At 19.8% G+C, this 24,244-nt stretch overlaps 1 protein-coding gene across 5 annotated transcripts in view; it reads right to left on the bottom strand.

Annotated features, from left to right (window-relative positions):
• LOC727173 (pancreatic triacylglycerol lipase) overlaps window positions 1-24,244 on the bottom strand; it is a 100,092-nt gene that overhangs the window by 2,262 nt on the left and 73,586 nt on the right. For 3 of the 5 annotated variants that reach the window (XM_026442684.1, XM_026442688.1, XM_026442685.1), the window contains exons 4-9: window positions 20,733-20,852; window positions 20,410-20,556; window positions 19,576-19,804; window positions 17,972-18,403; window positions 5,691-5,817; window positions 5,182-5,397 (exon numbers count right to left, since the gene is read on the bottom strand). In XM_026442684.1, the coding sequence (XP_026298469.1) occupies window positions 5,182-5,397; window positions 5,691-5,817; window positions 17,972-18,403; window positions 19,576-19,804; window positions 20,410-20,556; window positions 20,733-20,852 (1,271 nt within the window). The remainder of the gene's footprint in view (window positions 1-5,181; window positions 5,398-5,690; window positions 5,818-17,971; window positions 18,404-19,575; window positions 19,805-20,409; window positions 20,557-20,732; window positions 20,853-24,244) is intronic. The other 2 variants (XM_026442686.1, XM_026442687.1) reach the window with 2 other exon arrangements.

Genomic DNA, 24,244 nt, shown 5'->3' with positions numbered 1-24,244 from the left:
AGTCACAGAATTTATTTAATTTTTTCTATCTTTTTAATATTAGAATTTGCATAGCAGATGTTTCTTTGTTCTCATGCTTAATTTGACAACAGGTTATGTTAACAAGATTTGATTCTAGGAATCTTCACATTATTCAATTTTTAACATCCAATTAAAAATGAATATCAATTTATATAATACTCATTTTTTCCATATATTCTCCACTCTTTCCACATATAATCGAATAGTATAATAACTAAATATATTCTTAAAATTTAAACCGAACGACTTTGAATATTACACAAATTTGATGCCTAAACTGATGTTATTATCCAAAAGATTATTTACTTATAGGAATGTATAATCGTTTATATTATGAACTTTGAGTGAATAAATGATGGTACTTTAACTATTTGTGGTTGATTGACGATTGTAATGATTTTAATTATGTACTTTGATGTGAACTCGTGCTGAATTTTATCTGATCTATTTTATTTCTATTCTAACTGATCTTATCTAAAAAAAACTGTAGCGAGCTTCAGTTTTTTCAATTATTACTTTTCATGAAAATGCAAGAAGAACTAGTTAGAAGGACTAAATCGCGTTAGAAGATGGTTTCGAAAGATGAGTTTTCGTCGCATTGCATGGAAATCAGAAATTTCGTTCGCTTCCACAGTGATCCAAGATGTAAAAATGTACTTGTGAAGTAACCATTGTTGCTACATCTATTTAAATTGAAGATTTGGAAAGCATTAGGGAACTATATTCATTCATAAATTATTGTTAGACTATTGAAGATACTTGAAGCTACTTTAACTATTGAAAATAAAATCCAGAATATCTAACCGTTTCACAAGTCTTAGATCTTAGATCCTTAACAAATGTAAAAAATAAAATAATAAAACAGTTTAGAAAATTATTCTTTATATCAATTGATAATCAATCATTTATTTTCTCATTTTCAAAAAAATAATATAAAAAATAGTTTTATCAATTTTATTGCTAACTTGCTATCAATCCGTATGCAAATTGTTTAATGAATCATAAATCATAATCGTTGTTTATTGAATTATAAATTATAAAAATTTTTGTAATAGGAAGGATATATTTTAAATCATAAAATTCATATTACCATATAAATAATTTGTTGAATCTAATATAATCTAAATCAAGTAATGGTTCTATATAATTATAAATTATAATCTGAAATATTTCGTAATACTTTAGAATCTATTCTTCTTTTGAGAGGAGAAAATAATATTACGAATGCAATGATAATATAATAAAAAAAAGATAGATTTCATGATATGTTAGAAATATTTTTTTATGTTTTGTATTATTTATGATTTCAGCTTTAAATTAATAAAAAAAAATATTAATATAATATAAAATGATATGTATAAAATATGCATATAATGAATTGAAAATCTATTTATAGTTTGAAAAAGTTATAATACATGTAATATGTAATGTATGTTGACCTTTATGATGTTGCAAAAAGTTAAAAATACCAATTGAAAAAAGGATATTTGTATATATATATGATTTATATATAATTGAATAAAATAATGTAAAAAAAAAAAAAATATAGAAATAGAAAAAAATTTATTGCAATAGAAAAAAACACAAAAATATATTTATATATTATAATATTTAATTATAATATTTAATATAATATTTATATGAGATACATTATGTTATATCTTTGATTATTATAATATACCCTATAATATATTATAGAGTATTTTTTATATATCTTCAATAATTATATTTATCAAGTTAATTAATATATTTATCTATAATATCAATTTGGATATTTTGTTATTGATATATATCAACAAATTTATATTTAAATCAAATTTATATCTTTATATATTATATTTTGAAATAAATCTAAATTTTCAATATAATCTAATATATATAAATATATTTGAGTAAATATTAAAGATTATTTTGAAAATTTTATTTTGTTCCAGATTAGTAGATTAAAAAAATGAAATGGAATATCCTATAAAATGTCTATATTTTTCATCTTGTTATTATTTAAATCGGATATATGCTTATTAAAGAGAAGAATGATATATTCATTTACATCAAATATATCTTATGCTACATAATTTTTTTCATATCAAAATCTTTTATATAATTATATAAAGTTATTAAATAATTTTATATAACAAAAAATTTTGATATATCCATATGCAATAAAATTGCTCAAAATTACTTTGAAATTACTTATAGGTTTTATGCGAGATTTATATTAAATTGTATATATATATATATATATATATATTATTTGCATTATGCTGTCAGGATAAAACAGATATTTTACTCAAACAATGCAAGAATATTTTTATTTTTTCCATCTTCATCTTACTAATAATACTACGATTTTTTTAATGGTTAGATTTCATTCAACAATTCGTATATATTTTTTTTACAATTTACTTTAAATAAAATTCAAAAATCGTCGTTTTAAACTTGATTATAGCTAACATTGTTTTTGTCAATAAAGATTTTTATTAGGAAAATGAAAAATTCTATTTTAACATTAAGATAAATAGAAATAGATATATTGGCAACTAAGTAATTACGGATTTTTTTTAGAAAATCAAAGACAATTTTTTCATGGAACTAAATAACTTTATTCTGTAATGTATTGCCCATTTTGATCAATGACCTTTTGCCATCTTTCAGGCAGCATCATAATCCCACGTTCATAAAACTTCTGGTTTTTATTAGCAAAAAACTGAATCAGGTACGATTTGATATCATCATCATTATTGAAATTTTTAGTATTCAAGGAGTTTTGTAAAGATCGAAACAAAAAGTAATCAGATGGTGCAAGGTCAGGACTATATGATGGATGTGGCAAAACATCCCAACCAAGCTCCAATAATTTTTGCCGAGTGACCAAAGATGTGTGTGGCCTTGCATTGTCATGATGGAATACAACACCTTTTCGATTTGTCAATTCGGGCCGCTTTTCTTCAACTGCATTGTTTAATTTCGTTAGTTGTTCAATGTAGACAACAGAATTGATCGTTCGGTTGGGTGGTAAGAATTCAAAATAGACAATTCCTTTGTAATCTCACCAAACTGATAACAAAATCTTCTTTTGATGAATACCAGCTTTTGGTGTTGTTTGAGCTGGTTCACGTAGCCTGCTCCACGATCTTTTCCGCTTGATATTGTTGTAAACAATATTTTTCATCGCCAGTTATCAGTCGTTTTAAAAAAGGATCATTTTCATTACATTTCTTTAACAAATCGCAGCTGTTAATGCGTTGCATTAAATGCTTTTCTTTCAGTTCGTGAGGAACCCATGTATCGAGTTTTTGAACATAGCCAAGTTGTTTTAAGTGGTTTTCAATGCATGTATGTGATATATGAAGCTTCTCTGCAATCTCACGAGTTGTACTATGACGATCCGAATCGATTATTGCTTTGATTAGGTCATCAACTTCAACCTAAATCCGCAATTACTTAGTTGCTAACCCAATAATTAATGTTTTTTTAAAAAATTCATTTATTTTTATTTCTTTAATAATCATTTATATATAATATATAAATTATTCATTAATTATTATATTAATATATAATAAATATAATATATAATGAATATTAATATATAATATATTAATTAACAATTAATAAAAAAATAATAGAAGTAATAAAATAAATTCCTTGATAATTCAATGATAAAAAAAATATATAAATTTCGGATAGATTTGAAATTATAATATTTACGTAAATATTTAAAATATTTAAATTGATTTAATATTATATAATTATTTTAACAAGATAATTTAAACAAATTTTAGTATAAAAAATTTTAAATCGCAAGTTTTAAAATAAATTAGTAAAAATATAAAAAAAAAATTTAATGAAAATATAATAAATCAAAAAAATAGTAACGACAAATCACAAGAAAAATTATTAAATTAACTATAAACTATAAATTAACTATAAATTATCATATTAAAGTAATCATATTAGAATAGAGTTATATAATTGCATATAATAGAAATGAATTAATAATAATAAAAATAATATCTTAGTCAATTTAACGTGTAAAAGTTTAAATTTTACTTTGGGGTAATCAAAATTTTTAATTTTTTATATATTTTTTTTTATTATATTATTTTTATATTTTCTTTTATATTTTATTTTTTTTAATGATTTTTAACATAATATAAGTTTTTAATACATAGTTTTAATGATGTATCCAAAAGTATTAATTTTAAGTTTAGAAATTCTTTATTTTAAAAATTATTCGTATATAAAGTTAACTTTTATTGAGTATATTTGATAACTATATTTGATAGAATATATTAATTTGTATCTATTTGTTTATTTAATAAAATGCTTGAAAGCGAGTCAATACTTTGAAGGATCTATGGATTCCGGACTTTAATATAAAGAATGAAATATTTCACAATTCATAAAAAAATAGTTTTTCAATTTATATTATATTTATTAGTTTCCTGTCGTCATTTTTAACAAAAAATAAATGATCATATGCTTAAACATATGTTATGCTGTATATATATTGGCAAAATTTTTTATAGTAATATTCCTTTTTTGCAAATATCTCGAAAACTAAATAATAATTATATATATTATAACTAAATAATGCATAAAAAATTTAAAAATTTTGTCTTTTATAATATATCAAAAAATTATTAAAATTGAAAAAACCTTTTTTTAAAATAATTTTTCATTTTTTCATATTATATATATAATTATTAATCGACTTTAATTTTCAAAATATTTACAAAAAGTGAATATAACAATACATTATAGTAGTATCAATCATCATAATAAAAAAAAAATAGATTCCAAATATAAAATTTTAAATATTTATTAATTTTTAAGATATTAATAAAAAAATTAATAATATTAAAAAACTGATAATTAAAAAAAATATTAATAATAGAATACTATATATTGAATTTTGTCTACATTTGTGAATTGAATTTTTATATTTACGAAAGCGATTTACTATTTCTATGAAAAAAAATTTGTTTAAAATGGAGTTTTTATAATATTTTTTAATTCTATTAAATGAATGTTAATTGATAAATCTATTTTATATCTTAGAATTAATCCTGAATTTAACTTTCATTTTCTTATATTTTTATTCTACGATTTTATTTATATAGTGACATCATTAATGATAGTTAAATAATATCAACTTACCCTCTTCCTGGTAGTTCCATTACGTCCACAGTAACACTATTTACATAAAGACGATCATTACACCAGAAAAAGCACAGCGATCTTGGTTGCAATACATCCATATCGTAGGTCCATGAAAGTTCAACACGTCTGATTTTTCCAAGTGAAGTAGATGTTCCGGCTGGATGAGCAACGACCATTCGGACTGTCGAACCGTGTTCCAATTTCATATAACCACTGTGATTATAAGTAAAAAAAATAAAAAAAATTGTATTATTTTTTTTTGTCAAAACATTATATTTTAAAAATAAGAATTATACAAAATCAATAATCTATTTAACAAAAATTTACAGATTTGTTGATAAATTTATCGATTATATATATTTAAAATTTTTTATATTTTTTTTATTTTCTTTTTCATTATTTATTTATTACATAATAAATAGTATTAAAGACTATTATATATTGATTTATATTATTTTTCTAAAAAAAATAAAATAAAAATTAAGTGAATGAAAATTTAAAATTACCTAGGCGTAAGATCAACGTCACGAATAATGCCATTTTCTGCGTGAAAAGTAACTTTCATGAAACCTTGAACCCAGCTCTCTGCAGACGATGGTTGAGCGAGATTGATAGTGATTCTATAGTGTTTCCCTGAAAAATGATCGAAATTAAGAAGATAAAAAAAAATTAGTTATTAAAATTTATAAATAAATAAAGATCTATAAAAACTACTTTCTCTCCGATTTGTAATATTATATCACACGAAATGTAAAAATTAACATTTTGAACAATTTTTTTATTATATATAATTGACGGTTAATCATAGTTTTCGAGATATTTGCTATTATTAATTTTGTCTATATATATATGTCCACGATATTGACATCATAACACATATATATACAAGATATTTTGTCTGTACATAAATGTCCGATATTGACATTTTAATATATACATATACAGAATGTTTATAAAAATGAGAGACAGTTTGGAGGATAAATTCTAGATATTAAAACAATGAAAAAGGTTCATATATACATATCCGATAAAATTTAATTAATGAATTATAAATTTTAAATTTGTATTAGATAAAATGAAATGGTGAAAGAGCAAGAATGTACGCCATATTGGTACGCAGCAATACGATATTACAATGTCATTTGTATAGCGGAATTTTTCAATTAAAATAAATATTATATATACTAATATTTTTTTATATATAAATTTCAGTGTAATATAATATATTTATTTAACATATATTTATTTAACTTTTTATTTATCAAAAACGTCGAATATGTTTTAATAAATTTCAAAATATTAATACATATATTTTAAATCAATAGTAATAGTAAATCATTTTATGATACAAACATTTTATTTAAATTCATAGTTGAATTCTTGATTCAACCTGCCTATTCACTGAAATCTCTAGGAGCAAATCAAAACACTCCCATAAGATTTCAGATTAAACAAGTTAAATGTTTTTTATACATAAACTTGTTTATTTTCATCATGTATAAGAAACTCATTAATAATGAAAACATGTTATATACAGTTGAATGAATCAATTTAAATTTCACAAATTAATTATAATTAGAAAGAAACCTTTATCTTTATTTCATTTAAATTCAATGTTTTTTATTCTGATATAAGATTATTAAACAGAAAAAATAATAATCGAAATTCAATATTTATATTTTGATCATATTTATATTAATTATATTATATTAATTTCACAATTTTATATCCACATAAATAAATCATATAAGCACTTTTTATATTAATTATATTTTTCTTTTTCATATTACTATTGCATTATTAGCGATATTTTTTTTTATTCACATTAATTTTTTTAAAGAAAATTATTTTGATTATTATTTGTTATGGTATGAATGTTATAGAAAGATTATTTAATTTGAACTTTATTTGATATAAATCAAGTATATATTATTTTATTAAATTATGAACTTGATTTTATCGTATGACAATGCGATTATTAAAATAATATTGCTAAAATAATTGAATGCTAATTATCGTAATAAAATAAGAGACTTGAAAAAGAAAAAATGTAATATTCGAAATTGAATATTATGTTTCTGTGTATTAAATATACATAAATATATAAAAATATACGTATAGTCTAAGTTAATAATTTTTTTTATTATTAAAATATTATTGCTTTATTCTGGTTTCAGTTCATTCGTTGATAATCGTATTAGAAATAAAATAAAAAAGAAAATTTAGTGAATTTATAATATTCATTATATAATTTATAACATTTGAGCATATATAAAAAAATATTGAAATTACAACATATATGCATTTTTTATGAATATGTAATATTAATATGTAATATTAATTCATATTATTAATATATGATATTCAGATTGACTATTATTTTTTTCTGTATAAGAATAAGAAATATTGAATACAAATGAAATAGAAAAAGAAATAGAGAGATAAAGATTTGTCAGAGATTTGATTCCTTAATAATTTGAAATTTAAATTGATTCAAGTATTATCAATACTTCGGATTTTCTTATACATATGAAAATAATTAAAAAAATAATTGTGCACATAAAAACACATACAATCTTTCTAATTTGAAATCTTATAGAAATGTGTTTTAATTTGCTTCTTCAAGAATAGCAAATTGAATGAAATACAACGAATATAATGATTTTTTTTTTATATGGAGGAAATTTTCATTATTCGGCTGGTATTAAACTGGAGTTAAATGGAATTAAAATCCTCACGATAGTCTTCTCTGGCACCTTTGGCGAGCATTCTAAGTGAACAATACAAATTTTCGGTGCAAATATAATACAATGATTCATCTATAGTTTTAAATGATATATTATGTAATCATCATATTGCAAATATTTTGAAATTTATTTTAAAAGTTTCTGTTAAATAACAAGTTGCATAAATTTCATTTGCATAATTAAATTTTTTTTTAAGCGATATAAAATGTTGTATAGTTACATTACATGATATTTATGTACATTATTATATACTATTGCATATTATATATATATATATATATATATATATATATATATGTATTGTATATATGTATATATGTATTTATATATGTATATATATGTATTTTGTATGTGTGTGTGTATATGTATCTTACACTGAAATTCATTTAAATAGTCATTTGTATATAAAAAAAATATCAATATTTTTACTTTTTTGAAGGATTTTGTTATACAAGTGATATTGCAATATGAAACTGTCGCATACCTAAGCATTCTTGCTTTTTCGTTTATTTTATCTAATACAAACTTAAAATGTTTATAATTCGTCAATTAAGCTTTATTGAATATATGTATATATAAATTTTTTTCATCATTTTGATGTTTAGAATCTACTTTTTAAAAATATTTCATTACAATATTTTTTTTTAAAATCATATTTTAATAAAATTGTAAAGAAGATAGCTCTTCTGCAAAATGATTTATTGAATATTATTTGCATAATGAAGTTAAGAAAAGTAAGTGGGATAAAATAATTATGTATGTGTGATGAATAAATTTGAGATTGATTTTACATAATATTTTACATAAATTTAACTTATTTATATTTTAATAAAAATATATATATATATATATATATATATATATATATATATATATAAATTATATGCTAATGAAAATTATAAATAAATGCCGAAATTATCATTCATATCACGAAAAAAGTTATGGTGATTATATGATGGTCTGTAATAAAAGAAAATAATTCTTTTCTGAAATAAAAAAATATCAACTTGTCCCTTAGTGGTTGAATTGTTATGTTTACTGAATTTGCATGTATTACTTTCTTGTGAGTCCAATGTCAGATACTAGTATATATATATATATATGAATATATAGAAAACATTTTTAAGGAAAACAATATTAAAATGACATTAAAGATGTTTTTTATTCGAGCAGGTATTTAAGATGCCGGTTTCAATCACAATTGAGTTTTAGGAAACAGATTTTCGTAAATCCAGATATCTTTAAAATTCTTGACTCCTTTATAATCATGCATGACAGAATATTCGCATCTACAATATTTCATGCTTCATATGTAAGAGGATCATATAGCGAATTAATATAATAATCTCACTAAGCAGAATACATCAAACAGAATGTATAATAAAAACACGGAATGTGATACAAGTAATATAAATATAGATGTCATAAATAGTTTTCGTAATGATTATAAATTATATAATGACAATCATATTGAAATTTCTCAGCAAACCATTAATATTACTTTAGCAAACAAGAGAGCATTCTTCCTCAAAAGTAGAAAAAACATCAGTAGATTCTAACACTATAAAAAATAAGCATTAACCATTCTATATCGACTATATAAAACTGATAGTATGATATAGCTACAATCAAAACAATCAAACATAGAAAAACTTTTAACATCACAACATTAGTGAAATGATAGAATTTATTGAAAATAAAATAAACAATGCTAAATCAAACTATCCATTAAATCTGATCCAATTTATCAGTTTCTTAGAAAATTCATTTGGAACCGAAAACAAATTCGAAGTAATTCTGGAATATATGCAAAATATTTCAGTATTAATAAAAATGCTACCTATGTTTTATTAAGGGACATATTATTAAAAACAAAATTCATAGAATAATTAAAAAATTCAAGAATGATATAAATTCTAACTTATCATCGATATTAAACATCACCATTACTATTTCTCTTTCTTCTATCCAATCGACTATGACACGGACATCGATTTTAATGATCCTATTATCAAAAACAATTATATCATCATCCTGTTTCTATTATCATAAATAAATTAATATTAATATCACACGGTCGAATAATAATAATAAATAAACAAACAAGTAATGTTCATAACTATTTTATAATGGAATCTAAATAATTTCTTTTCTAGCTTCATTCCTTTTCTAGCTTCATTTCTTTTCTAGCTTCAATTATTATTTAATAAATAACTAGATATAATTTATTTACAAAAAACAAACTGAATCAAATAATATAAATAAAAACCTATAATATTTTTGTTATTAATAAAAATTCACAAAATGTTAGTGAAGGAATAACTACTAATTAAAAACTTTCTAATAGCTAACAAAATTCAAATAAATACTAACATGGAAAGTATAACAATAAAAGCACGAATATTATCTATTTATTGTAATATATTTATCTAACAAGATTTAAAAAACGATAAAAAACAAATCAGCCGAAATCTTTTATTATTTTAAAAGATTTTAATAGTCACAACTTTTTGTGGGGTTCAGATCATTTAGATAGAAGAGAAAAAATATAGAAAAGAATTATTTAACCATAACATAATACTATGAATGAATACTAAACGAATGGATTTTAACGTTTCTAATGAATCATTCAGTATAATAGACCGAACTTTATGTGGCTCAAATATTGTGTATATATAAATATGAAACTAGCATTGAACTGATATGACAACGACTACTTCCCAATTTATCAAAATGTATATCAGCCAAAACAATGACTAAAACAAATTTGTATCTATTTGTTGGAAATTTGAATTAGCCAATTGGAATAAATACCGACGATTAATTGATATAAAAGTACTTCCACAAGATACTTATCTCAACTATAATAAACATAGATCAAATTGATTATCTAACTGATGAATTTGTCATTTTAAAAAACTCTAACTAATTAAAAATATATTTCATAAAATATCCTGATGAATATAACGATAAATGTAAAGCTACGATTAAAGAAGCCAAGCGAGTCTTTAACAAATATAAAAAACATAGAGCCCCAGAAAACCTAATTACACTTAAAAAATATAGAACAATACTAAAGAAAACCATACGCCAACTTAAAAAAAGAAGTCATGGACAAACTTCTTGGTATCTCTTAATAATACTATCCCTTTAAAAGAATTATATAATAAAATAAAAGCTATTCAAAAAATTACACGCCAATTCAATCCCATCATATTAACCAGATCAAATAATTAAATAATTTTAAATAATAAAGACATTTTTAATTTATTAGCTAAAGCATTTACCAATAAGTTCAGCGATTACAATAGTGAATTTCTTACTAATAGAATACACTATGTTAATTTTATATCTTATTCTTCAATCAAGAACAATATTAATGACAATCAAGAACGAATTAACGGCAATTAACTCAATATCATTAAAAAATCTAAAAATGCTACTAGCTCCAAATATACTGATCTTAATCTATCAGAAAATGAAATTGAATATTTACTTCAGATTTTTAACCTTATTTGGAATAATGGAGTATTTCCAGCTTCTTAGGACGAAAATAGTAATAGCAATTGTTAAATCTGGAAAATTTATATCGCTAAATACAGATTTATATCACTTACAAATACATTATGCGAACTTATCGAAAAATTAATCAATCATTGACTTTAATGAATTCTGAAAACAAATAACATAATTTTCCTTCATCAAAATGGAGATCTTTTCATTCATCTAGCCATTTTAGACTAATTAATAAACATTGAAGCGTTAATATATGATAGTTTATTTATTGATGTTTGTTGATTATTATTTTAATGAATACATACAAATCAATTATTAGACCTAAATTAGATTATGGTTCAATCATTTATGGAATCATAATGTACTAAATATATTAGACTCATTCATAATATAGCATTAAAATAAAACCAATCCTATCTATAGCTATACTAAAAGAAATAACTAAATCAACTTTTTAGAAGAAGATTTTAGAAGAAAGCTTCTCAATATAATTTAAGCAGCTAAAATCTCAGCTATAATAAGTTGACATATTTAAATACCTTTTCTGAACGATTCATTAATAAATACACGAAATGTCAGAAATCTCCGAAATCTTTTTATTATAAAATTCACAAATACTAAGAACTACAATTAAAAATTCCTTCCTATAGTTTACGAATTATCTGGTTCCTTCTTGGAAGTTATATCATATTGAAACAGATTTGATGCTAACAAACTATTTAAAAAAATGACATACTATTGGAATTATTCTGAGCAATAACAGCGGAAATTTTTGAGAAATTGAGATTACAAACAAATTTATACAAATGGATTAAAAACAAAATTCCTTCCTATAGTTTACGAATTATCTGGTTTCTTCTTGGAAGTTACATCACATTGAAGCAGATTTGATGCTAACAAATTATTTAAAAAATGACATACTATCGGAATTATTCTAAGCAATAACAGCAGAAATTTTTGAGAAATCGAGATTATAAACAAATTTATACAAATGGATTAAAAACAAATGCAGACATAGATGTAGTTTATTCCATAAAATTCTATATCAAAACAAAACTTCTAGATGATATATTAATCTACATTACTGAACTAATTGTCATTTACTAAAAATTATTCACGACAAAGTTTATCAAAAATCCATAATTTTCATTGATTTCAAAAGTGTAATAACGGTTATCAAAAAATCAGAATCAAATAACGAAATTATAATTTAAATCTTTGAAATTCACGAAAAAATCATAAGGAAAGATAACATAATTAAATTCATTTGGATAGTTGGCGAAGAAAGTGGCTAATTCATGCACCATAATAAATAACATAAATTACATTTGAATGATCTAATATGGGAAACAAAAAACAGACTAAAGTTTCAATGGAAAGACGAATGAAGGCTTCTAACCAAATCAAGGGTATCTCCGATAAGTTCTTCGAGGACTAGAAGACTATCTATACTAAGAAAAAGAGAACAAGTAATTATTTTTAGAATAAAAATTGAATATTCTAAAATCATACATTCTTACAGACTACCAAAAAGCCAGCCCCTCAATGTAAGGAGTGTGATTCTATAATGTCATTATAATCATTTCCTATTTACTCTACGATACTTTAGTTACTCTAATAATCCTTAAGAAGTTGATACAAGATTCAAATAAAAAAAAAGGGAAAAATAATAAGGAAATAATAAAGAAGAACATAAGCATATCCTATTGCCAAAAAATTGATATGATATATAAAAAATTGATTAAGAAAAAATCCGCATTAGTCAATAAACATGAATCTTCTGCATGACAATTCTCGATTGCATACATCAATTATTCCATAAAAAATTAGCTCAATTAAAATATGAAATCTTAACCAATTCATTACTACTAGATATTTCATCAACCGATTATCTCTTTCGCTTTTATAAAAAAATCGCTTTTTTATAAAATTTTTTATAAAATTTTATAATCGCTTTCGTTTTTATATAAATTATTTTATATAAATTATTTAAAGTTATTTTTAAAAAATAAAATATTCGACATTCGAGAAGCTGTAATCACATTCGAAGAATTTCTTCACACTATAAAGTTTTATAGAAATGGAATACATCAATTGAAATCTTATTAAGAAAAGATCATTAAAGCTAATGGCTTATATTTTTATTGAATAACGATTATAGTTTCGAAAATATATTGTTTTTCTTTCAACTAACAAAAACGGTAATTTTATCTTAAACGACTTAATATATTGAAAATATTTTCAATATATTATAATTAATTAATTTTCAATATTAATTAATTAATTCTATGAATTTATGTTATTAGAAATAGATAAAATGCTTATATAGTTTCAAATACAGGAATTATTAATTATTATTATGAATAATAATCGCAATAAGTTGTTCTTATTCTTTTAATTCTCTTTGTTATATGTATGCGATATGCAATTAATTATTTTTTCTTCTATAATTAATACAAATCGTAATACATACAGAAGAAAGTGGGGTGAATTGATACATAAAAAGATTTTGATATATTTATGTATTTTTTACGTTAAAAATAAAAAGAACATAATAAAGAAACATATGTTTTAGTACAATATATATATTGTTTTAAAATTGGTGAGTCATATATTTGGAGAGTTAAAAGAAGTTTAATATATGTATTATACCTAAAATATATTAATCTTATATAATAAATATTCTCGAACAAATTATAATGAAATCATATATTTTAATATAATTTAAATGGAAAAGATTGTCAAATAAATTCACTTGATGATTCATTAAAAATTCTATAATCATAGAAGTTATTAATAAAAATAAATCAAGAATAACGACTAAAAATTGATAAAATAACATTATCTAGATTTATAATTAAATATAAAAATAACAAAAAATACAGTTGTTTATTAAAATTTCATAACATCACAATAAATATTTATTGTTTATTTATTTATTTAACGAAGAAAAAAAGTTATTTAGAATATTTATTAACTTAGTAATAGTAAACTTTAATGACTTTATTGTATGTATATATTAATATTAATGTTATGAATTGTGAGAATGATACAAATATTAAAAGCATAGAGAAAATATATATAGCTTGTATTTATTGCAAATTTTTATGTTGAGTTTATTTATGCAAAAGTGCAACTCATATCTTATAATTCATATTTATATGTGAATTAGATATCATTGGACAGGATCGTTATTTCAATTCTGTTCTGCCTCTTCTTTTTTGAATTGCTGTAGTGCGCCATGCAACGCGATATAGTAAACTCAGCTTAGAACAAAATCATATTTGCATAATTCTATATATATTCCTATCTTTTTTAGTAAAAATATATTATATAATATATTTCTTATTTCTTTCTATATTCTTTATTTTAATCAAATCATTTCATAATCTATTCTCTAATACTTTATATTTAAACCAAATAAACATTGGATTCAATGTTGAATGCAATTGAATTTGAAAAATAATGTTATACATAAAGGGTGTCCTAAAATTCACGCAAGATTTGAATTTTCCGCTATTTAAGTGATAAAATGTTGTTAACGAAAAAAAAAAGATAGCATGACAACTGACAATTCAGGATTATTAAAAATAGAGTGTTATATGAAAGAACGCGTTTTCATTGTTGAGCAATATTTTAAAAATAATGGAGGTTTTTTAAACAAAATCATCTTTAGCAATAAAGCTTATTTTCATCTTAATGGATTGGTTAATCGAAAATATTGTTCCATTTGGGGTTCAAAAAATCCACGAGTGATTATTGATAAACAAATACATTTATAACGTATCATTGTTTGGTGTGAATTTTGATTGGAAGCATCATCGGACTATTCTCCTTCGAAAATGCAGCTGGTCAATAACAGTTAATGGTGCTCGCTATCGCGACATGATAATCTAGTTTTTTGTGTCTAAATTGCAAAATATGGATGTGGATGATATTTCAACAAAACGGTACCACATGTTATATAAAAATCCGAGAAATAATTCAATTATTACATAAATCATTTCCTGATTATGTAATTTCTCGTTTTACTCAAAATTGGTCGTCCGATTTAACGCCGATTTCTTTGGATTTTTTGAAATTTAAGACAAATCCATGATTATTCATATTTGAAGAAAAAAATTGAGCACTTTATCAACGAAATTCAGCAATATTTATGCAAAACGATTATGGAAAATTTCAATAAAAGAATGCATATGTGTAAAACTGTGGAGGTTATTTACTATTTGTTTATATACTATCTTGATATGCTATTCCTTATATTATATACTTTATGAATCAATAAAAAATTTACAATTTTTAATTATAAAGCTGTGTTTTCTATCAAAATTACTTTTTGTGTGAATTTTGGGACACCCTTTATAATAAGTTGAAATATTAGTATAAACATTCAAACAAAAATATTTTATTGTGAAATTTGTAAAAATTAAAATTTTTCTTTTGTTTTATTTTTTTTATACTTCATATAATTATATATCAACAAATGGAAGATTTAAGACATTTTTTTACTATTTATGAAATAATATTTTATAAAAATATTTTTTATTTAAATTTAAAAAATGTATCTCATGTTTGTTTTTGTTAAAAAATAAAATGTTGAATACAAAAAAATTATTAAAATATTATTTAGTTTCTTTTAATTTACAATTTTTTTTGTTAAAAATATATTAATATTTTTTTAGTTTTTTTTACATGTTTCTGACTATAAAATATTTATTTAATTTAATATCAAATTTTGTAGTATTATCATTGTATATTTTTTAAAATTGAATTTAACAACTTGAATTATTTTGAAAATATTAGTATTTTATAATAACAAAAAAATTTTTTTTAAATTTATTGATCAGTTATTGATTAGAATTCATAATTTTTCCAACTTTTTTTTTAATAAAAATTTAAAAAATATATTTTATAAATTTGATGTGTTATATATATTTCATTTATTATTTAATTTGATTTAGTTATATATATACTAAAAATTTCATAAATCGATTAGGTTAAGGTTACAATTAGTAGATGATGAAAATCGTTATTTTTCATTTTCAGTTTAAAATCTAAAAATTTTTCGATATTTATTGTTTATTTCTGTGACAATCAATTTCAATAAAATTTTTACCGTATATATAACTAATATAAATCTTCGAAGAATGTTTTTTTAAAATTTTCATTACTTATTTCAGACTTAAATAAAAAAATTGTAAATAACCTTCACCATTTTGTTTGTGATTCCATTAAATTTTCTTAAGATTTTTTTTATTTTTTTTAATTATCTAATAATATGATAATATGATAAATTAATTATTCTAATTTTTAACATTCTTTTTAAAACAATTCAAGTTAAATCCAAATCTTAAATAATTTTAAGAAAATTTTAAAAATGCTATTTTGGAGCTATTATATGTACAATTGATATTACATTGACATTAATTATATATGAAATGGAATGAAAAGAATTTTATTATAAAATATATACATATATATTATAATAAAATTCTATATATATATTATATATTATATATATATATATATATATATATATATATATATATTATATTATATTATATATATTATATATAATATATATTATAATAAAATATATATATATATAATATATATAATATATTATATATTATATATATATATATATATTATATTATATAATATATATATATAGTATATAATTATATAATTATAATATATAATTATAATATATAATTATAATATATAATTATATAATTATATATATATATTATATATATATATATATATAATTAAATACAATTTAACTTATTTAACTATATTTTCCATAAGAATCAATTAGAAACTTGCAATGATAATTTATCTTACAATGATATTTTAATAGTTGGATAAGATTTTTTCAAAATTTTAAAATAATATTTAATTTTTTATGAAAAAACAAAATTCTTTAATGGAATTAAAATCTTATAAATTTCTAATATATAATTTGAATAATGATATTAAATAAAATAATAATTATTTAAAAAAAAGATTTCTTATCGATTTCAGTGATTTTGAAATATGTTATAAAGAACAAAATTTTTAATTTTTTTTATTCATGCAACTTCAATTTTTTTTCAAAGATCTCAGTTTTCGAGATATTTACAAAAAAATATACTATTATATAAAATTATAAAAAAAATTCTTTAATGGAATTAAAATCTTATAAATTTCTAATATATAATTTGAATAATGATATTAAATAAAATAATAATTATTTAAAAAAAAGATTTCTTATCGATTTCAGTGATTTTGAAATATGTTATAAAGAACAAAATTTTTAATTTTTTTTTATTCATGCAACTTCAATTTTTTTTCAAAGATCTCAGTTTTCGAGATATTTACAAAAAAATATACTATTATATAAAATTATATATATTATATATATTATATATATATATTATATATATATATATATATATATAATTTTAATGTATAATTAATTAAGTTTTTATAAATATTATAAAAATCCTAAAATTTAAAATTATAATATTTTTAACACTCACTACAATAGGGATCCTCCTTGCCTGTGGTAAAGAAAAATTTGGAGCCTAACAAAGACAGAAGATCTTGTCCTATAGCTTGTCTTCCTATTAAAGCTGGACTAATATCCGCATGATAGCCCATAATACCACAACTAAGACTATTATTACTCTTGCATGAGAAACATTCGCCCCTGAGGAAGCTGGCATAACTGGAGCATTCATGGGCCACATATTGGCACTTGGAATTAATGCTTTCAATGAAGAGTTTTATGGCACGCACATGGTTGCAAGCTACTAGCACTCGTGATGCCTCCTCCAGACCTTCTTTAATGAGAGTTAAGGGTAAAGAAGGAGTTGTTTCGCTTAGATCTGTACATCCTGGTTGTTCTTTGCCATTATTTGGATAAAAATCTAAATGACCACATGGCTGGCTCATTCCATATCCTGGAAGTCCTTATTATATACTAAATTAGTTTATTATTAATTAAGATTTAATAATTAAAATAAATATAATTTGAGAAAAGAAAGTAATTTATAAGATGATATATTAAAAATAAATTATTAAATAATTTCTTAATTAATATTATATTTTATTATTATATTTTAATATTAATGATTAATAATTTAATATAATAAATTATCATCTAATAATATATATTTTTAAATAATATTAATTATTATAAGAAGTATATATATTTTACTTTTTCTTATTATGTTTTGTGTAATAAATATGTTGTAGTAATAATATGTTGTTATAATAAATAAGTATTTTTTTTTCTCAAAAACAGTAAATTGTTAACTTGGATTTTCTTAATAATAAAAATTAAAAAAACTATTAAACAAAAATTAATTTAATATTTAGTTAATTTTGAAAAATTTGACAATCTTAATAATAGAAGATAGCACATGAAAAATTAATTTATAACTCATATGATGATTATTTTATTATGATAGATTTGCAGAATTCTAAATAAATGTTAATAAATAATAAAAAAATTTTAAGATAACAATTAAAAGGATAAAAAATTGATACTTTGAATTGTATTATTTTATTTAGAAACTAATTACTTAAATTTTTTAATAAGAAATTAAAAATAAGTTCTAAAATCAATGTTTCATGAATATTTTTCGAATTATTATAAGAATAAAAATCAAATTTTAAATTATTATTGTTTGTATTGTATTACAAGAAATTAATGATCTAATATTTATTTTGAATTAATAATAAAATAAATTTAAAATGATAAATAGATGCTTAAAACTGATTTTTGAGATATTAAAATATTTGATATATTTATTATAAGATACTTCATGCAACTGGTCAGAATTATATTTTTAGAAATAAAAGGTTAAACAAACAAAACAATATTAAATGATATATATTTTATATTTTTGTAGTTTTTTGCATTCTTATATATTAATTGCAAAATGTATCTTTTTTAAAATCATTGTTTACTTTTTTTAAATATAATCTTTACATAAATCGATTGTTTTTATTATTCTGTGTATAAAAGATAAAAATCTATCCAGTTGCATGAAAAATCCTGTGAAAAGAAGATACACACTACTATTAATATTCAACAACTGTGCCTTTTTTAAATTAATTTATATATTTTTTTTGTTACCTAAAAAAAAGATGCTTTTGCCATCAGTATGAATGACATCAACCAACTTGGCATCAGTATAATCTAATCGTAAATGATTAGGCATTCCTTGAAAATAAGGCTCTGCAGGATCTAATCCAGTAATACGACCAATACTTCCTCCCATTTTTTCTCCAGCATATCCTGCAGTATGAGCTCCCAAACTATGTCCAATTAGGTGCACATCATTTGGATCCAGTCCATAATTTGTCTATATTTTAACAAACAATACTTCAATTTTTTAATCATTCTCTCTGTAGAAATATTATTTATGCATTATATTGTATATATATAATATTAATGTATTTTACACACATATATTACATATATAATTATTATTTAAAGAATTGTTAATCTATAAAATAATTATAGAATTGTATATTTTTATATGATTAATTTTTACATACATGCTTTTTAAATTTTTTTATTCATTTTCTACATATATATCCTTAAATAAATTAAAATCATAAATAATAAAATATAAAAATAATAAAATATAAAAAATCATAAAATATAAAATAAATAAAATAATAATAATCACCATGTGAAAAGCAGTGAAAGAAAAGATTTATAGATTTAATTTATAGATTTAAACATACTTTTAGTTTCTTCATCATTCAAGTCAAGAATTTTTCTTCACGCTCTGCTTTTGAGATATTTGTACCTAAAAATGAATCTAAGTGATCTAAAAGTTTGTTTTAGAATGAAATTAAGTCACAATATTTTATAATATTATTTATTAATAAATTTTTAATAAATAAAAACTTTCTAATTTTTTAAAAATAACTAGCTTTTTTGTTTAGAAATTTATTATACCTGCAAATGTTTAATAAGATGAGCTATTTCAAGGCCCACCAGTCTGGTATTAGCAGTTGCTTGAGTATAAAGTGGTAAACTCCCTCCAGCCCAGTCAACTATGATGACATTATAGTCATCATGTTTTAGCAATTCATTTCTCATTTCCTATATATTTCATATGAATTAATATTCTGAATAATTACTTAACTTTTATTTTAATATTTATTTTTCAAAATCTATTAATATAATTTTTAAGAAAAAAATTATAAAATTTATCATGTTTTAATTTCAATTTAGTCATTATTAGTTATAATTAATCATGTAATTAATCATGGGCTTACCTTAACCCAGTTGCTCAGGGGAGTATCTATGAACCCATGTATAATGAATTTTGTTTTTCTTTTAGAATTGAAGTTTGATCGTTTAATCAATTTATCTTTCGCAACTGTCAACACCTGACCCTATAAAAAAACATAAAAAATATTGTATTAAGAAGTTTTTTGATATATTTAAAAAAATTAAGATAAGTGTTCAAAAATAAATATTTGTTATAATTTTATTAAATTAAAGTTTTATTTTTAAATAAAAGATTTATTTATATGATATAAATAAAATTTAGCATAGTAAAATATTTTTATTTTTTTATTTTTAACATTTTAAGATATTGTTTTTCGCGTAGGAATTATATAATTCTATAATAAATATTATTCTATAATATAAATTCTATAATAAAAATTATACAATTCTATAATAAATATTAATAATAATTATTTATGAATAATATGATGAATAATTATATATATTAAAAAAAATTATATCAATGTTTAACTAAAAAATAATTCGATAAATAATTGAAATTTTCGATAAGAAATAAATTTTCTTAATGTTAATTATAAAAAAAAATTATAAAAATTATTAAAAATATTCCTAATTCCTATTTTTAAAGAATCTTTATAATGCGGATTTAATTAAATTGGTAAAATTAATTGAACTAATTAATTAATTATTTTAATTAATTAAATATTTGATTATTTAATGTCGATAACTTAATCAAAATATTTATTATAAATAACTTTATTATCAAATTTTTTACATCAACATTTTTTCATCTATAATATTATCATTATACATATTATCATTATATAATATTATCATTATCAATATTATCATTATCAGTTTATTTTACTATTTTTGATATAAAATAATTATACATTTATATTTATATATTTTTAATATAATTGTTAATCTTTTTTTTTATATATTATCAAAAATAATATAATATATAATCAAAAATAATAATTCAATAAATTCAAAAAGTATTACGACAATAATGCAAATATAATAATATAATATATATAATATATATAATTATATTATATTTTTTATAATATTATAATATATATTTTTATAATTACATAATATTTTATAATTCTATAATATTAGCTTCCTGTTTTGTTTCTTTGTTTTTTATTATTCTAAAGAAATAAAGTGTTTTGGTGTAGAACAATTTTCATTTCAATATAAAACGTTTATATAATAGTCTGCACATCTAAGTTAGAACTAAAAAACTATTTAATGAGTGATTAATAAATGTTTATCTATCGGATTTTGGAATATTTTATTATTAGATTCTTGGATTGGTCAGTATCTATCTATATTATAAAATAATAATATTATCTAATCAACACATAGAAATATTTATAATATCATAAAAATAATGTGCTTAATGTGTAATTTTCGCATATTTTTGTAGAATTTGAAAATATGAAAATATTTCAATATTATATTACATAATTATTAATCTATATTATATGATATTAATTTACACGAAATAGTATCATTAAATTATATTTTTTATTTATACTCAATTTTCGTTATCAAAATATGATGTATTTGCTTATGTATGATACAAGTGTAGATTAATGACAAATCAAATAATTTTGAAAATTCAGTAAAATTCGATTTTTTGCAACAAAATTTTGTATGATTCTCTAAGTAGTAATCATGCTATTATATAATGTGCATAGTGTAACAGGTTTATATATTTACAACATTTTTTAAAGAATTATTATATAATTCATTATTCACTTATGTTTATTGAATCTGTTTATTATCCGATATATAAAAAATAAAGAAGTTTGACAATTATATTAAAAATAAAAAAGTTTTATAAAATAATGATATATATACAAATTTCTTTTTTTTTTCTTTGTCTATTTTCATTTAATATTGATCATTTAATATTATCATTTATATTGATATATGTTAAATAGTGTAATAAAAAATAAAACTATATAATATAAATTTTCGTATTTTTGAAAATTCAGCAATAAAAATTAGCAATACTACAAATAAAACTATTTATTAAAAACAAAAAATACTTATTTTATTTTTTTATATTATCGTATAATATATTATTTATTATAATATATATTAAGCGGCTGATTAAAACTTTTACATTGAAAAATAAATTTAAAAAATTAGTAACTTTTTTATTTATAATTTATTTTTAATTGTTATAATTAAACAATTAATAAATGTTTTATAAGATCATAGTTCTTATAAAAAAAAATAATTTTTGTCTGAAAACTTTTTTTGTGTTTTTTATAATTGGCGAGTTATAAAAATAAAAATTAAAAATAACTAAATTTTCAAGAATTAATTTTATCTCTTTAAAGTGATTTTATAGCAAAAAAAAAAAAAAAAGAAAATTACGTAATATATACTTATACATATAAACACTATATAAGTTTCATAATTTTTTGAATTTCCAGATTGACCTTTTCTTATTAAGAAAAGCATAGAATTTCTTTTATACATAGTACATTCGTGCGTATAAGCATGCAATCATTACTATTATTTCTATAAATATATCATATTCATCAAATTTTAATTCATGAATAAAAAACAGTTAATCAATAATAATACCTTAAATTGATAATAAATAAAAATTTATTTATGAATAATAATGAGAATAATTTTTTGTCGAATAATATTATCATTCGTTTCATAAAATCTTAGGAATTTATTCCTTATTTTTTATTTGTTATTAATAAAATTTGCTTAACTTTCATTAATATATATATAATTAATAATAATAATTATAATAATTAATTATTATATATAATTAAAATATTATATTAATATTAGAATAAACTATTATTAACTAATATAATTAATTAATATAATAACTAATATAATTAATTAACCAATATAATCAAAATTAATATTAGAATAAATTAAGTTTTCCAATACAATACTATAATATATATATTTGTGAAATAATTTTAGAAAATTGATTTTAAAAAAATTGATTGGGATTTATTTATTAAATTAAATTATTTATTAAACAATTTAAATTTATATTAGATAAAGTAAAATAGTGAGACACGAAAGAACTTTTTCGATTTATCTATGTTTTATTATTATTCGTCTAATTATAGTTTAGAATATAATAAATAAATCTCAAATTATATTTTTGAATTTGTTTGATTTCTAGAATAAAAAAAAACTTTCAAAGATATTTTATAAATATATTAATAACTTATATATGTATACAAAATGAGCCAATAAGAAATGAAAATGAAAAAATGACTATCTGAAATAATTATTATCTAATTTTATTATGAAACATTATCATGAAATAAAATTTATTGTATTTGAAAGATTTAATTAGGTGAATATAGTTAAATTTTTTAATATCTTTTTATATCTTTTAACATAAGATGTAAGATATCTTAGATTTTTTTTCTATTTTTTTTTTATTATAATTAAAAAGAATTTAGCAATCTCTATTATATTTTTTATAATTATCAGTTTTGACTTTGAATTTCAAAATGAAAAATTTAGAAAA

Source organism: Apis mellifera, linkage group LG9, assembly GCF_003254395.2.
Source record: "Apis mellifera strain DH4 linkage group LG9, Amel_HAv3.1, whole genome shotgun sequence".
NCBI lineage: Eukaryota > Metazoa > Arthropoda > Insecta > Hymenoptera > Apidae > Apis > Apis mellifera.
The sequence above is the reverse complement of the archived record's forward strand: the minus strand, read 5'-3'. Positions and strand labels throughout refer to the sequence as shown.